The 18491-nt window shown below is 38.2% G+C and overlaps 1 protein-coding gene across 4 annotated transcripts in view; it reads right to left on the bottom strand.

Moving 5' to 3' along the window:
* CR1L (complement C3b/C4b receptor 1 like) overlaps positions 1–18491 on the bottom strand; it is a 77643-nt gene that overhangs the window by 26518 nt on the left and 32634 nt on the right. For 3 of the 4 annotated variants that reach the window (XM_032272226.1, XM_032272225.1, XM_032272227.1), the window contains 2 exons: positions 17605–17690; positions 1511–1909 (listed from right to left, as the gene is read on the bottom strand). In XM_032272226.1, coding sequence (XP_032128117.1) covers positions 1511–1909; positions 17605–17690 — 485 coding nt within the window. The remainder of the gene's footprint in view (positions 1–1510; positions 1910–17604; positions 17691–18491) is intronic. The other variant, XM_032272228.1, reaches the window with a different exon arrangement.

The raw sequence follows: 18491 nt of genomic DNA, 5'->3' as shown, positions 1-18491 counted from the left end.
CCAGCAATATCAGCTGCATTCTGGCAGCAGTGGTGGCTCCTGCAGCATTAGCAGCTTTCAGGAAGACACCTGCTCAGTGGCAGGAACTGACCATTTCAGCATCAGTACAGGCTCCTGTGCTTTAGACTGGAAGCCACAGTAGCTCCCTGATCTCTGGCAACTCTGCCTTGTTCCTATTGCTTTTCCTGCCCTTCTAACATCTTTCTGACCTATTAGCTGTGATATGGTTTGGTTCTGTGTTCCCTCCCAAATCTCATGTCAAATTGTAATTCCCATTGTTGGAGGAGGAGCCTGGTGGGAGGTGACTGGATCATGGAGGTGGTTTCTAATGGTTTAGCATCATCACCCTAGTGCTGTCTTGTGATAGAGTTCTATTGAGATCTGCTTGCTTAAAAGTGTACAGGACCTCCCCATTTACTCTCTCTCTCTCCTGCCAGCCATATGAAGATATGCCTGCTTCCCTTTTGCCTTCTACCATGATTGTACGTTTCCTGAGGGGTCCCCAGCCATGCCTCCTGTACAATCTGCAGAACTGTGAGTCAATTAAACCTCTTTTGTTTATAAATTACCTAGTCTCAGGTAGTTCTTTATAGCAATGTGAGAACAGACTAATACCACCTGCATGAAATCCCTCACTCCTTGAAAGTATCTAGGGTAAGTTTTGATTTCCTGACTGGATGCTGATTAGCAAAGCCAAGGCTCTGGAGTCAGGCAGACTTGCGTTCCAGTCTTCAGTCTGGAAGTTAGTATCTTAGAAAGTTATCTGATCTCTCTAAGGTACAACTTCTCTGCCAAACATAGAGGCCGGGCATGGTGGCTCATGCCTATAATCCCAGCACTTTGGGAGGCTGAGGTGGGTAGAGCACAGGTGTTTGAGACCAGTCTGGGCAACATGGTGAGACTCCATCTCTACAAAAAATATAAACAAATTTAACCAGGCTCAGTGGCATGCACCTGTAGTCCCATTTGCTTGGGAGACTCAGGCTGGAGAATTACTTGAGCCAGGGAGTTGGCAGTTGCAGTAAGCCACAATCTCACATCTGCAGTCCAACTTCAGTGATGGATCAAGAACCTCCCTCAAGCAAACAAAACAGACAAACATAGAAAAACTGGTAACTACTTAATAACTTTGTTTTAAGAATTAAAATTCACATGTAGCCTGTATTATGGTATCTGACCAGAAAACTCACTCATTTCCTATAAGCAATTATTATATTCAAAGGTAATTGATAGATCTGTTTATAAGAACCCCAAAGACACATCACATTCCTTGCCCAGGCTTAGCTTTGCTTCTTGATTTCAGCACATGTGCAAGTACACACACACACACACACACACACACACACACACACACACACACACCCCTTCTGAATTTTATGTTCACTACCTAGAAAATTTCCTCCCTGACACTGCTCACGACACATCCCTCCCCCTGAACAAATACTAATCTCCTGATCCAGCAGCAACTCATGTCATTTGCATGGCCCTTCTAGACCTCAGTAACACTCACCCCTGGAGCAGCTTGGTAACTCTGGCTCCCATTTGTTCAGGGGCTGGCATTGCACACGGGGGGATCCTTTCATGACAAAGCCAGGCTGACACCTGAACTCCGCAACTTCATTTAAGGAAAATAAGCTTCTGTTGTCAGATACCATTACTCCATTTTCAACATTTGGAGGCATGCATTTGTTAGGTATGACACACTGAGGGGCCGGGCCGCTCCAGATGCCCACTTGATCATCTTTGCTGGTGCAGTATATGGAGGGCTCACCCACGAGCTCAAACACATTTCTCTCTCCGCTCCCAGGATTGCAGCGGTAGGTCACCACTGATCCGTAGTGAAAACGCTCTCTGTTGGTGCTAATGAAATATCCATTGGCGATGGTGGGGGGTAGCCCACAGGGAATTACTGGGAAAAGAAAAAGCAGGTTAAATAACAGTCCATTTAAATAATGAATAACAAAAATCTCATGAGTCACTAAACTGTAACTATTTTTACATTTATTAGTTGCTTTTAATTTTTGCTAACATGTAGGTACATTTTTACAAAATTGTGACTTCAGTGGGCATAACGTCATGTGTCCTGCCTTTCTTACTTATATTATTTCCTATAATATTTGCATGCATTTATTAACTCAATCGATATTCTTTTTGTTTTAAATAGCCCTTTGATCATAGTATTATAGAATTTATACAGTTTTCTCCTACCCTTTTCCATTTGCTTTCTTAATTTCCATTTTTGTTATTAACTGAGGTTAGCTTTAATAGAAAAGTAAAATACAAAAACCTTTGTTAAAAGACAAATTATAAGGGAAGAGAGAAAACACAGAAATACACAGCATGAAAAAGAATTTAAGCATTTTTTATGAATATGATAATATTCATAAAATTGTAAACTACTGGGGATAAATATTTTGAAAATCTAAATGATATGAATGGAAATATAAATATTGGCAATATTCATTCAAAAAGATGTAGAAAGCTAGAATTGCCCAAGAAACATGTAAGAATGGAAAAAAGTCAAAGATAAGTTCTATCAAACTTTCAAGTAACATATACTTCCAAATAATATTTCAATGTTTCACAAAATGCAAAAGATATAAAAGTTAACAACTCATTTAATCAAATCTAAGTCTGATATCATAACAAGATATTTGTATAAAAGTGATCATATATTAGTCCACAAAAACCCCTAAATACATGTTAAATATACAGACCAAAGGCATAGAAGAATAAAACTTAGCATGTTTAAGTGAAGTCCTGCAATGAGAGGAGAGATATAACAGAGCATAAACAACATTTGAAGAAGTAGTAACTGAGAATTTTCTACGACTAATGCAAGACATCATTAAATTACAGATTCAAAAACTAGGTGGCAGATCCAAGATGGCCAAATAGGAACAGCTCTGGAGTGCGGTTCCCAATGAGAGCAATGCAGAGGGTGAGTTATCACTGCATTTTCAAATGAGTACCAGGTACATCTCAATGGGACTCTTTGCAAAGCGAGTGTAGCCCAAGAAGGGTGAGCCAAGGCAAGGTAGGGCGCTGCCTCACCCAGGAAATGCAATCTCCGGAGGAACCCACTCCCTACCCAATGGAGGCCATCGGGGGCTTTTCCATCCACTCCAGCACTCTGGTTCAGATACTGTGCTTCTCCCACAATTTTTTCCGCCCACAGACCAGGAGATTCCCGGGCTGAAAACCACCACGAGCTTCCAGCACAGCTGTTTAAGCCAGCACTGCAGGTTTCCACACAAAACTCACACAAATTTGAGTGGCCTTCTCAACTGGTGCTTGGAACACCTGGGAGACAGAGCCACACATTCAATTGAAAAAGAGGGAGTTGAAAGCAGGAAGCCAAGTGATCTGGCTCAGCGAGTCCCACTTCCACAAAAACCAGCAATCTGAAATGCTCTGGATTCAGAGTTTTGCAGCAAGCATAGCTGGACCTGGGACAGTCCAGCTCTGCTGAGGGAAGGGCATCCACAATTACTGAGGCAGTCCTCAGTTACAAAGGCAGTCCACAATTACTGAGGCAGTCCACCATTACCGAGGCAGTTCTAACTGTGCCTCTGTAAACAAAACCACAAGGAAGTTTACACAGCAGCTGGGAAGAGCCCGTGGCAGCTCAGTAATGCCTCTGCTGGCAGACTGTGATTAGGCTAACTCCTTGCTGGTCAGGGCATCTCTGAAAAAAGGCAGTAGCACATCAGGAACTTATAAATAAAGCCCCACCTTCCCAGGACAGAGCACCTGGGAAAAGAGGCAGTTATGAGTTCCACTGCAGCAGACTTAAACATACCTGCCCAGCAGCTCTGAATGGAATAACGGATCTCCCAGCACAGCACTTGAGCTCTGATAAGGGATAGACTATCTCCTCAAGTGGCTCTCCGATCCCCATAGATCTAGAGGCATCTCATAAAGGAGAGCTCTGGCTGACATCTGGCAGATACCGTTCTGGGACAAAGAAAACAGGAGAAGAAACTGGCAGCAATCTTTACTGTTCTGCAGCCCCTGTGGGTTATTCCCAGGCAAGCAGGATCTGGAGTGGACCTCCAGCAGTCCTGCAGCAGAGGGGCCTTACCATTAGAAGGAAAACTAAAAAACAGAAAGAAATAGCTATGATATCAACAAAAGGGATGTCCACTCAGAGACCTCATCTGAAAGTCACCAACTACAAAGACCACATGTAGATAAATCCATGAAGATGGGAAGAAACCAGTGCAAAAAGGATGAAAACACCAAAAACCAGAACGCCTCTCCTCCTCCAAGGGATCATGACTCCTCACCAGCAAGTGAACAAAGCTGGATGGAGATTGAGTCTGATGATTTGACAGAAGCAGGTTTCAGAAGGCGGGTAATAACAAACTTCTCTGAGCTAAAAGAACATGTTCTAACCCAATTCAAAGAAAGAACCTTGAAAAAATGTTAGATGAAATGCTAACCAGAAGAATCAGCTTAGAGAAGAATATAAACAACTTAATGGAGCTGGAAAACACAGCACAAGAACTTCGTGAAGCATACACAAGTTTCCGTAGCCAAATCGACAAAACAGAAGAAAGGATATCAGAGATTGAAGATCAACTCAATGAAATAAAAACAGAAGGCAAGATTATAGAAAAAAGAGTGACAAGAAATAAAGCCTCCAGGAAATATGGGATTATGTGAAAAGACCTAATCTACATTTCATAGGTGTACCTGAATGTGATGGGGAGAATGACTCCAAGCTTGAAAACACTGCAGGATATTATCCAGGAGAACTTCCCCAGCCTGGCAAGGCAGGCCAACATTCAAGTCCAGGAAATAGGGAGACCACCACAAAGATATTCCTTGAGAAGAGCAGCCCCAAGGCACATAATCGTCTGATTTACCAGGGTTGAAATGAAGGAAAAAACGCTAAGCACAGCCAGAGAGAAAGGTTGGGTTACCCACAAAGGGAAGCCCATGAGACTCACAGTAGATCTCTTGGCAGAGACCCTACAAACCAGAAGAGAGTGGGGGCCAATATTCAACAACCTTAAAGAAAAGAACTTTCAACCTAGAATTTCATATCCAGCCAAACTAAGCGAAGGAGAAATAAAATCCTTTACAAACAAGCAATTGCTGAGAGATTTTGTCACCACCAGGCCTGCCTTACAAGAACTTCTGAAAGAAGTACTAAACAGGGAAAGGAAAATCCAGTACCAGCCACTCCAAAAATGTGCAAAATGGTATAGACTATCAGTGCAATGAAGAAACTGCATCAACTAACAGGCAAAACAAATAGCTAACATCAAAATGGCAGGATAAAGTTCACACATAACAATATTAACCTTAAATGTAAATGGCCTAATGCCCCAATCAAAAGACACAGACTAGCAAATTGCATACACAGTCAAGACTCAATCTGTGTGCTGTATTCAAAAAACCTATTCCACATGCAAGGACACGCATAGGCTCAAAATAAAGGGATGGAGGAAGATTTATCAAACAAATAGAGAGCAAAAAAAAAGGCAGGAGTTGTAATCCCAGTCTCTGATAAAATGGACTTTAAACCAACATAGATCAAAAGAGAAAGAAGGGCATTACATAATGATAAAAGAATCAATGCAACAAGAAGAACTAACTATCCTAAATATATATGCACCCAATACAGGAGCACCCAGATACATAAAGCAAGTTCTTAATGACCTACGAAGAGACTTAGACTCCCGCACAATAATGGTGGTAGACTTTAACACTCCATTGTCAATATTAGACAGACCAACGAGACAGAAAATTAACAAGATTATCCAGGACGGGAACTCAGATCTGGACCAAGCAAACCTAATAGACATCTACAGAACTCTCCACCCCAAATCCACAGAATATACATTCTTCACAGCACCACATCACACTTACTCTAAAATTGACCACATAATTGGAAGTAAATCACTCCTCAGCAAATGCAAGAGATTGGAAATCATAACAAACAATCTCTCAGACCACAATGCAATCAAATTAGAACTCAGAATTAAGAAACCGCACAGCTTCATGGAAACTGAACAACTGGCTCCTGAATGTTGACTGGATAAACAATGAAATGAAGGCAGAAATAAAGATGTTCTTCGAAACCAACAAGAACAAAGACACAATGTACCAGAATCTCTGGGACACCTTTAAAGTAATGTCTAGAGGGAAATTTATAGCAATAAATGCCCACATGAAAAAGCAGGAAAGATCTAAAATTGACACCCTATCATCAAAATTGAAAAAGCTAGAGGAGTAAGATCAAAAAAACTCAAAAGCTTGCAGAAGACAAGAAATAACTAAGATCAGAGCAGAACTGAGGAGATAGAGACACAAAAACCATTCAAAAAATCAATAAATCCAGGAGCTGATTTTTTTAAAAGATCAATAAAATAGATAGACTGCTAGCCAGATTGATAAAAAAGAAAAGAGAAGAATCAAATAGATGCAATAAAAACTGATAAAGGGGATATCACCACTGATTCCACAGAAATACAAACTACCATCAGAGATTACTACAAATAACTCTATTCTCATAAGCCAGTACACCTGGAAGAAATGGATAAATTCCTGGACACTTGCATCCTCCCAAGCCTAAACCAGGAAGAAGTTGAAACCCTGAATAGACCAATAATAAGTGCTGAAGTTGAGGCAGCAATTAATAGCCTAACAACCAAACAAAGTCCAGGTCCAGAAGGGTTCACAGCTGGATTCTACCAGACGTACAAAGAGGAGCTGGTATCATGCCTTCTAAAACTATTTCAAACAATACAAAAAGAGGGAATCCTTCCCAAATAATTCTATGAGACCAACATCATTCTGACACCAAAACTCACTAGAGACTCAACCAAAAAAAGAAAACTTCAGACCAATATCCGTGATGAGCATAGATACAAAAATCTTCAATAAAATACTGGCAAACCAATTGCAACAGCACATCAAAAAGCTTATCCATCCATCATGATCAAGTAGGCTTCATCCCAGGGATACAAGGCTGGTTCAACATACACAAGTATGTAAACGTAATCCACCACATAAACAGAACCAAAGACAAAAACCACATGATTATCCCAATAGATGCAGAGAAGACTTTTGACAAAATTCAACAGCCCTTTATGCTAAAAACTCTCAATAAACTAGGTATTGACGGAATGTATCTCAAAATAATAAAACCTATTTATGACAAACCCACAGCCAATATCATACTGAATGGGCAAAACCTGGAAGAATTCCCTTTGAAATTGGGCACTAGACAAGGATGCCTTCTCTCACCACTCCTATTCAATATGGTATTGGAAGTTCTAGCCAGAGCAATCAGGCAAGACAAAGAAATAAAGGGTATTCAATTAGGAAAGGAGAAAGTCAAAATATCCCTTTTTGTAGACGACATGATTGTATATTTAGAAGACCCCATCGTTTCAGCCTAGAATCTCCTTAAACTGATAAGCAAATTCAGCAAACTCTCAGGATACAAAATCGATGCGCAGAAATCACAAGCATTCCTATACACCAATAACAGACTAACAGAGAGCTAAATCAAGAGGAAATTCCCATTCACAATTGCTACAAAGAGAATAAAATACCTAGGAATACAACTAACAAAGGATGTAAAGGACCTCTTCAAGGAGAACTACAAAACACTACTCAAGGAAATAAGAGAGGACACAAACAGATGGAAAAACATTCCATACTCATGGTTAGGAAGAATCAATATTGTGAAAATGGCCATACTGTCCAAAGTAATTTATAGATTCAATGCTATCCCTATCAAGCTACCAATGACCTTCTTCACAGAACTGGAAAAAACCACCTTAAACTTCATATGGAACCAAAACAGAGCCTGAATAGCTGAGACAATCCTAAGCAAAAAGAACAAAGCTGGAGGCATCACACTCCCTGACTTCAAACTATACTACAAGGCTACAGTAATCAAAACAGCATGGTACTGGTACCAAAACAGGGATATAGACCAATAGAACAGAACAGAGGCCTCAGAGGCAATGCCACACATCTACAACCATCTGATCTTTGACAGACCTGACAAAAACAAGCAATGAAGAAAGGATTCTCTGTTTAATAAATAGTGTTGGGAAAACTGGCTAACCATGTGCAGAAAGCAGAAACTGGACCCCTTGCTCACACCTTACACTAGAATTAACCCCAACTGGATTAAAGACTTAAACATGAGACCTAACGCCATAAAAATTCTAGAAGAAAACCTAGGCAAAACCATTCAGAACATAGGCACAGGCACAGACTTCATGACTAAAACACCAAAAGCATTGGCAACAAAAGCCCAAATGGGCAAATGGGATCTGATTAAATTCCAGAGCTCCTGTACAGGAAAAGAAACAATCGTTTGAGTGAACCAGTAACCAACAGAATGGGAAAAATTTTTTGCAATCTACCCATCTGACAAAGGGCTTAATATTCAGAATCTACAAAGAACTAAAACAGATTTACAAGAAAAAAACAAACCCATTCAAAAGTGGGCAAAGAATATGAGCAGACAATTTTCAAAGAAGACATATATGAGGCCAACAAACATATGAAAAAAATGCTCATCATAACTGGTCATTAGAGAAATGCAAATCAAAACCACATTGAGATACCATCTCATGCCATTTGGAATGGTGATCATTAATAAATCTGGAGACAACACATGCTGGAGAGGATGTGAAGAAATAGGAACACTTTGACCTGTTGGTGGGAGTGTAAATTAGTTTAGCCCTTGTGGAATACAGTGTGGCAATTTCTCAAGAATCTAGAAATAGAAATTCCATTTGACCCAGCAATCCCATTACTGGACATATACCCAAATGATTATAAATCACCCTATTATAAAGACACATGCACACGTATGTTCACTGTGGCACTGTTTACAATAGCAAAGACCTGGAACCAACCCAAATGCTCATCGATGATAGACTGGACAGGAAAATGTGGCACATATACACCATGGAATACTATGCAGCCATAAAAAACGATGAGTTTGTGTCCTTTGTAGGGTCATGGATGAATCTAGAAACCATCATTCTCAGCAAACTGACACAAGAACAGAAAATCAAATATGGAATGTTCTCACTCATAGGCGGGTGTCGAACAGTGAGAACAAGTGGACACAGGGAGGGGAGCGTCACACACAGAGGTATGTTAGCGGTGGATCTAGGGGAGGGACAGTGGGGTTGGGGAGGCTGGGGAGAAAGAACATGGGGAGAAATGCCTGATGTGGGTGATGAGGGGATGGAGCCAGCAAACCACCTTGCCATGTATGTAGCTATGCAACAATCCTGCATGATCTACACATGTACCCCATAGCCTAAGGTACAATTAAAAAAGAAAGTTATACAGGCCTGTCGCAGTGGTTCATGCCTGTAATCCCAGCACTTTTGGTGACCGAGGTGGGCAGATCACCTGAGGTCAGGCGTTTGAGACCAGCCTGGCCAACATGGCAAAACCCCCTCTTTACTAAAAATTCAAAAATTAGCCTGACATGTTGGTGCAGGCCTATAATCCCAGTTACTCAGGTGGCTGAGGTGGGAGGATTGCTTGAATCTGGGAGGTGGAGGTTGCAGGAAGAAAGACTGAATAAAGCAACGAAACCTTACTATATAATGTTTATAAAATACAAGCTTTAAATGTAAGACAAAGAAGGGCTGAAAGTAAAAGATTTAAAACATACATAATATAAAAACAAGAAAGAAAGCTGATATAGCTATATTAATGTACAAAGTAGATTTTAAGGCAAGAATTATTATGAGAGGTAGAGAGATAATTTCATTATGAAAAATAGTCAATTCAGCAGAAAGATAGAATAAACCAAAAATTTCATGCATTTAATAACATGTTTAAAATTCATGATGTAAAAATTGCTAGAACAAAGATGAAGACAGACAAATTCATAGCTATAGTTGGAAATTGTAATGGGTTGAATAACCACTGTCCTCCTTAAAAAATATCTGTCTCCTACCCTCTGAAACCTGTGAACGTGACCCAATTTGGAGAGTCTTTGTAGATACAATCAAGTTAATGATCTTGAGTTGAGACCCTCCTGGATTGCCAGGGTGGCCTCTAAATCCGTGTCCAGTGTCTTTATAGGAGACAGAAGAGCAAAGGAAACACACAGAGGAGAAGGCAATGAGAAGATGGAGGCAGAGAAGGAAATGATGCATCTACAAGCCAGGGAACATCACAGATGGCCAGCAGCCACTGGAAGGAAGCCCGGAGACAGGCACAGAACAGCTTCCGAATGGAACCAATCCTGTTGACATCTTAACTGTGGGTTTCTGGCCTCCAAACTCTTAAGGGAGTAAGTTTTTCTTGTTTGAAGCCACCAAGTTTGTGATCATTTGTTACAGTAGCCCTGAGAAACTAATACAGATATTTTACACATGCCTCTCGATAACCAATAACCTAACCGATAACCGAGAGAACAAGTGGAGGGGGGTGAAAAAGACTGTTCTAAATCACATTTTCCTAAATGACATTTCTAGAGAGTGAAACAAAATAACTGTACATTCTTTTCAAGTGCATACATAACATTTTACCAAAATCATCTATTTTCTAGGCCATAAACCATGTTTCAAATGATTAAATTAATAAAAGAATGACTAGAAAATATCTAAATATTTAGAAATTAAGCAATGTCCTTCTAAATAGCATATGGGTCAAAGAAGACATTAAAAGGGAAATTAAAAAACTTTTATGTACAGTGATAATAAAAATATAAGGATTGTGGAAAGTAAATAAAACAGTTATAGAGAAAAATTTATAGGTAAAATGTATATCTTATAAAAATAAAGGTTGAAAACAGATTATCTAATCAATATCAAGAATTTAGGAGCGGAGAAACACACAAAGCTTAAAGAAAGTAGAAGAAAGATAATAAAGCAGAAATTAATAAAAAAGAAAATAGTCATACATTAAAGAACAAAACGAGAAAGTTAAAAGTCATTTATTTGAAAAGCTTAGTAAAATTGATAAAGCCCCAGTAAAATGAATCAAGGAAAAAGAAGCGAAAAGATATTACCAATATCAGAAATTAATTAACATGGGGTTATCACTACAGAACTTACAGACATCCAAAGGTAATATGAGGATATAATAAACAGCATTATGTTGATAACATAGAAAATTTAAATAAAATGAGTAAATTCCTTGGAAAATATAACTTATCCAAACTAATTCAATAAGATATAAAATAATAAATAGTTTTATAGCTGTTAAAGAAACGAAATCAGTAATTTAAAACCGAATTATAACAACAACAACAAAACCCCTCAGGTGCAGATTGCTTCCTTGCTGAATTTTTCCAAACATAAAAGGAAAAATAATATTAATGTTACACAAATTATTCCAGAGACTAGAAAAACATAAATAATTTTTAACACATTTTACAAGGCCAGCATAATCTTGATGCCCAAACCTAATAAGGACAATTAAAAGAAAAGCAAATTATAACGCAAGATCTCTTGAGAACATAAATGCAAATTTTCTAAGCAAAATATTAGGAAATTGAATCAAGCAATATTTTCAAGAGATAATACAATGATCAAAGTGAGGTTTACCTTGACTGATTTTAAATATTAAATCAATATTACAGTGTTGCATTAAAAATATGAGCAATCCTGCACACACACATACACACACACACACACACACACATACACACACACAAACACACCGCACACATACGATAATCATCTGCAACACATCACAAGCAACATAGGTTGATTTTAGGAATTCAGAGTGTGTTTGCCTTTTAAAGATCAGTCAATGTAATATATTACATTAACAGAGTGAAAAAGAAACATGATAATCTCAATACATGCAGAGTGATAAATTAGAATGAACATTTATGATAAATCTTTTAGCAATTAGAAATAAAGGGGAGTTTCCTTAATCTAATAAAGGATATCATACAAAAAACTATAGCATACATCATGATTTATGATGTCTATTAAAAGCCTTGTATCATCTCTTTTCTCCAATATTGTGCTGAAGGTTCTAGCCAATGCAATAAAGCAAGAGAAATAAACAAAATACATAAGAAAGAAAAAGATTTAAAAGCTTTGCCAGATTCATAGATGACATAATTATACAGCAAATTCAAAAGAATATACAGATAAACTATTCAATTTATAAGTAAATTTAACAAAACTGCTAGAGCTAGGATGAAACCGGTGCATGTCTAAGAAGTAAATAATTGGAGAATGAAATTTTAAAAATAATGCATGGGAATAAAGATAATGAAAGATGTACATGACTTCTATAATATAAATTAACAAATATTATTAAAAGAAATTGAAGACTTCAAAAATGGGAGGATAAATCATGTTCATAAATTTAAACTTCAAAACTGTAAATTTGTTAATGGCCACAAATTGATCTACTGAGTCAAAAGAAACTCAATACAAATTCAAGGATTCTTTTTGTGGAAATTGACAACTGATTCTAAATTTTATATGGTAATGCAAAGGGCCAAGAATCACCAAGTAAATCTTGAAGAAGTACATAGTTAAAAGATATATGCCAGCCAGGTGTGGTGGCTCATGTGTGTAATACCTGCACTTTGGGAGGCTGAGGCGGGCAGATCATGAGGTCAGGAGCTCGAGACCAGCCTGGCCAACATGGTAAAACCCGTCTCTACTGAAAATACAAAAATTAGACAGGTGTGGTGGCATGCACCTATAGTCCCAGCTACTCAGGAAGCTGAGGTCGGAGACTCACTTGAACCCAGAAGGTGGCGGTTGTAATGAGCTGAGATTGGCCACTGCACTCCCGCCTCGGTGACAGAGCAAGACTCCATCTCAAAAAGAAACAAACAAACAAAAAAGCCGGGTGCAGTGGCTCACCCCTGTAATCCCAGCACTTTGAGAGGCCGAGGCAGGTGGATCATGAGGTCAGGAGTTCAAAACCAGCCTGGCCAACATGGTGAAACCCTGTCTCCACTAAAGATACAAAAATTAGCTGGGCCCAGTGGTGGGTGCCTGTAATCCCAGCTACTTTGGAGGCGGAGGCAGGAGAATTGCTTGCATCCAGGAGGCGGAGTTTGCAGAGAGCCAAGATCGCACCACTGCACTCCAGCCTGGGTGACAGAGCAAGCCTCCATTAAAAAAAAAAAAAAAATATATATATATATATATATATATGCCACTAGATATAAAATCTTAATGTAATGCTATAGTAATTAACATCTTAATGTAATGCTATAGTTTATTTGCCATTATAATATGGAAAACAACAATAACAACTAATGTATGGTAAATAAACCAATGGAATAGAGCCTCTCTGGAATGAGATCAACATATAAGGTCACCTGACTTATGGGCATGGTGCTATTGCATTGCAGTATGCAAGGAATAGTCTTTTTAATAAAAGTTATTAGATCAATTGACTATCCATAAGAAATAGTCCACTCTGTCACCTGGGCTGCAGTGCAGTGGCACCATCATAACTCACTGCAGCCTTGAACCCCTGTGCTCAAGGGATCCTCCGACCTCATCCTCCCAAGTTGCTGGGACTACAGGCATGTGCCACTGAGTACAGCTAATTTTATTTTTGTAGAGACAGGGTCTCGCTTTGTTGCCCAGGCTGGTCTCGAACTCTTTGCTTCAAGCAGTCCTCCTGCCTTGGCCTCCCAAAGTGCTGGGATTATAGACGTGAGCCACCTCTCCTGGCTCAATTGCTTAAGTAGAATAAAAAAAGCAGTAACTGAAAAAAAAAATCCATAAATTGAATACTATTAAAATGCAGAACTTCCTCAACAAAAGACGTCATTAAGAAGGGAAAAGAAAAACCATAGTCTGAAAGAAAATATTTGTGTTATATTTATTAGAAAATATGAGGATATTTAAAGAACTTCTACAAAGCAATGAAACAATAGACAGACTAGTAAATAATAGGCAAAAGTTTAGAATAGGCACTTCACAAACATATGAAAATGTACTCAAGATAATCAATGAAATCCAATATAATAATAAAAAAGACCTAACAATCCTTCATGCCGCAACAAAACTGACTCTTCCAAATGTAACACTGAACAGAAGCTGGACACAAGAGTACCTATTTTTTGATTCCTTTAATATAAAATTTAGGAAGCAGCAAAACTATTAGTGTTATAAATCAGAATAATGGTTACTTTGGGAAGATAAATGGGAAAGGGCATCAGGAAGGCTTCTGGGTTGTTGATGTTCTATATCTTAATCTGAGTGCCATGTACATGGATGCATTTACTTTGTAAAAATTCACTGAACTGCCTAATTCAGATTTGTGCACTTTACTATATATATGTTATACTTAAGCGAAAAATATACATGGTATAGGAAAAATTGTTGGAAAAAAAAAAGACCTCCCAACAAAGTAAACTCCAGGCCATAGGGTGTTTCTGGTGAATTCTTTCAAACATTTAAAGAAGAAATAATACCAATCTTACATAAACCCTTCCAAGGAAACAAATACATGAAACACTACCAGCTGGCTTTATAAGACTGTCATAAGTTTGATACCTTATGACAGTCTTATAAAGCCAGCTGGTAGTATTTCATAATGTCCTTGAAATCTTGTAAGGACATTACAAGAAAGAAAATTACAGTCTAATCTCTAAAATAGGAATGGGATGATGAAAGTGTTCTGTAATTAATTAGCGGTCCTGGTTACCTAATATTTTAGTCTATTTGGGCTGCTATAACAAAATACTATAAACTGGTTTTATAGTATTGTACACAACAGAAATTTATTTCTCATAGTTGTGGAGGCTGGAGAGTTCACGACCAATGCTCTGGCAGATTCGGCATTTCCTCCCTGGTGGGAGGGGCAAAGGAGCTCTTCTGGGCCTCTTTTATTAGGACACTAATCCCATTTGTGAGGGCTCTGCTCTCATGACCTAATCACCTTCCAAAGGCCTCGCTTCCTCATGTCATAACCTTATGGGTAAGGATTTCAACATATGGGTTTGGGGTAGACTCAAAGATTCAGACCACAACACATAAATGTGTGAATATACTGAACACCACTGAATTGTGTAATTTAAAAAGAGCAACTTTTATGATACATGAATTGTACTTTAATAGAAACATCCAAAATGTATTATAAAAGCATATTTGCCATATATAAAAGTGATTAAATATTATGACCAAGTTGATTTATTTTAAGAATGTAAACTTAAAATTCAAAATCATTTGCCTTTCAAAAATGTACTCAAAACAATCTGTTACATTAACAGAAAAAAAAGAAACAGATATGGTTACATCGATATATGTAACTAAAGTGTTTGATAAACTTCAACATGATTCAAAGACCAAAAATTTTTAATAATGAAGAATATATGAGAATGTCCTTAATTTAAAAATGGTTATCTACAAAAAGCCTACAGTAAACACCAGATTAATGGTGAAATGTTTTAATCTTTCTCTTTGAGATGTGGAACAAATCAAGGATGGCATCTATTGCTACCAAAGTTCAATGTTATACTGGTGGTCCTAGCCAGTGTGGTAAAGAAGAAAGGAAAAGGAAGGAAGGAAGGGAGGGAGGGAGGGAGGGAGGCAGAAAGGAAGGAGGGAAGGAAACAAAGAGAAGACCAAGAGTTAAATAAAATTATAATTATCTGGTGGTTTGGTAAAGTGTCAACCAGGCTAATCTGGAATTAAGTTTTCTCTGTATGGTTCTGGACTGGGGTTACAGCATGAGAAATTAGCCTGATATTTGACAGGCAGAAGTTAAACAACAGCCATTCCACTTTGAAAGTCATCCTTGGATAGAGTTGGTGAGGCACAGTGCAGGAGTGGAGGCTTCAGAGGATAGACCTTTTACCTGAGGCTTGAGAAATACATTCACATGGGAAGTTTCAGCATCCTCTGTGACAGCTCATTCTCTGTAGGCTGGGAATGATAGTGGGAACTGTTGCCATTGAACTGGGTTCTCCGAATTCACTTGGGGATCGAAGGACCTCAGGGTGGCAGAGCCCAAGTGGTAGCACTTAATTGTCACAGACAATGGGGGTTCTCGTAATGGGTATTAGAGTTGAAACAGCAATCAGAATGATTTGACTGAAGAGAACTTTGTTACTGGCTAACTCATCATGGAGTCTCTAAAACCGAAGTAGATGGATAGCCGACTAAAGTGTTATTTGATTTGTATGAGTAGAAGAGATTTAGGTCAAGTGAATAGAATTCTGACTTGAATCATTGCAAAAGACGTTCATTGTACATCAACAATTCCTAGACTTGAACAGTTTATAGACTCAGAGCAGCATGAATGGATGGGAGACTGGATCCTTTTGAGGAAGCACCATACTACACAGTCAAAAGCATGTATTATAAATCTTCCCCTAGCCTTCTCCAAGAAGACTTAAGCCATTTACCAGCATTTGGATATAGAGAGTTTACAGAACTAGAAACAGAGAATATAGGTATAGGTACAGGTATAAGTATAGGTATAGGTGTATTATTTTGTTTGTTTTCTCTATTTTACTAATAACTTTTTTTCATATTTCCAAGAAAATTCTTATTCCAATTCCATGTTATCTTATTACACATTTCAAATAAGAAGGAAGTTTCCCAATTTGTTTTACAAAATAGCAAAACTACTTCTTAAACTGGATAAACAGCAATAAATATGTGACCAGTGTCATTCATAAACTTAGATTCTGAAGGTCATAAACTTTATAGTAAAAGTAACAACATTTTTAAATACCAAGAAGAAAAGAAAAGAAGTCTCCAAGTTATGCAGCGAGAACAGTAAGGTGTTATACAATGTACTTCTCTCAGCCTCAGACTGGCCCTCCACTACCTAGCTGTACTACTTTTTAATAAAATGAGATCTTGCTATACATGCCGTTCATCTGATTCTTTTTCCGCATAAAACACATTTCTTTCTAGTCCTTAAGTTCTTCTTTATGCATTTTTATGGCTGAATAAGATGCCGGTGTATGGGTATACTTTTTTTTTTTATTCTGCAAAGTTATTTTATGTTTCTTAGGGAATTCTTTATGGTGGTCATTTTGAACACATCTTTCTTTCTAGTAGATCATTTCCAAACCATAATTTAAAACATTTAGGTTACTCTAACATTTTAACTAATATAAATAATGCCACAATGAAAAGGTTACACCAAACTGCTTTAAGAAGTTTGTTTATTTCCTAAGTATCAATTCTAAGAAGTAGGTTAAAATATATGCCCACTTCTGAGGTTTATGGTGTATGGTGCCTTTCAAGAGGATCTGTTGATTTTGTGGTATATGGTAGTCCAGGTTTTTCCACAGCTTCACTAATCTTGAAGAGTATCGATTTTAAAAATCTTTACTGATTTGCCAAACAGGATGATTATAATACTGGAGGTGGTAGAACCAACATAATTTCAAATTTATTGAACTAAAATTAAGTTTGAAGGCTTTTATGTACTTATGCCCTCAGAATTAGAAAAGACACATCCCAGGATAAGAAAGAACTTAAGGAAAGAGTTGCCAGGAATCCCAGAGGAATATTCGAGAACCTTCCAGCTGTCTTCAGCCATGTGAAGGACAAATTGCACAGAAAGAATTCGGTTAAGATTTTTATTATTCCAGAGAAAAATTAGAATGTATCGGTAAAAGAAATAGGAAGGGATATTTCAACTTACTCTCACAAAGAGGTGTTTTATTATCCCAAATGACAGTATTGCCTGAGGCGATGCATGTGGCAGACGAGGAACCAATGAGTCGGTATCTAGAGGCAAAGAATGAGGAATGTTAGTTCTGAAGAAGTCAGGTCAACTTCCCCCTTAAATCACTACTTCCAGAGATTGCACTCTTATAGAATTCAGAGGAACATTTTCCACTTGTCAAAGAACTGTCTATCACCTTCCCAAATTTCACATTCTTCTCGGGACTTTTTGATTTTTTTTTGCATGCCTTCTCAGTTGGATGAGCTGTCTTTTCTTTATTATGACACATTTTTATATAAATCAAAGATGAATTACAGTTTTTCCTATAAGTTTCATTTTTTAAAAAAAAGATCACACTAGCTTCTTGAGTGCAGGGAAGCTGTCATATATATACTGATGTATGTGTGCATGTTGTCCTGTTGTATGTCTTTCTGTGCTTTGCAAGTATTAATGTATGGATGCATAGATGGGCTTTTATCAGTAAGATTCATCAAAGTAGGCATTTCACAGTGCCTCAGGCTTATAATCCCAGCACTTTGAGAGGCTGAGGCAGGAGGATTGCTTGAGCTCAGTAGTTCAAAGCCAGCCTGGGCAACATAGTGAGACCTTGTCTCTACAAAAAATATATTTAAAAAGCCAGGCATGACGGCACATTCCTGTAGTCCTAGCTACACAGGAGGCCAAAGCAGGAAGATCACTTGAGCCTGGGAGGCTGAGGCTACAGTGAGCATTGGTCATGGCACTGCACTCCAGCCTGGGCAACAAAGCAAGACCTTGTGTCAAAAAAAAAAAGAAAAAAGAGACAGGCAGAAAGAAAGAAAGAGGAAGGAAGGAAGGAAGGAAGAAAGGAAGGAAGGAAGGAA

Source organism: Sapajus apella, unplaced genomic scaffold, assembly GCF_009761245.1.
Source record: "Sapajus apella isolate SASKATOON/1434 unplaced genomic scaffold, GSC_monkey_1.0 scaffold341, whole genome shotgun sequence".
NCBI classification, from domain to species: domain Eukaryota; kingdom Metazoa; phylum Chordata; class Mammalia; order Primates; family Cebidae; genus Sapajus; species Sapajus apella.
The sequence above is the reverse complement of the archived record's forward strand: the minus strand, read 5'-3'. Positions and strand labels throughout refer to the sequence as shown.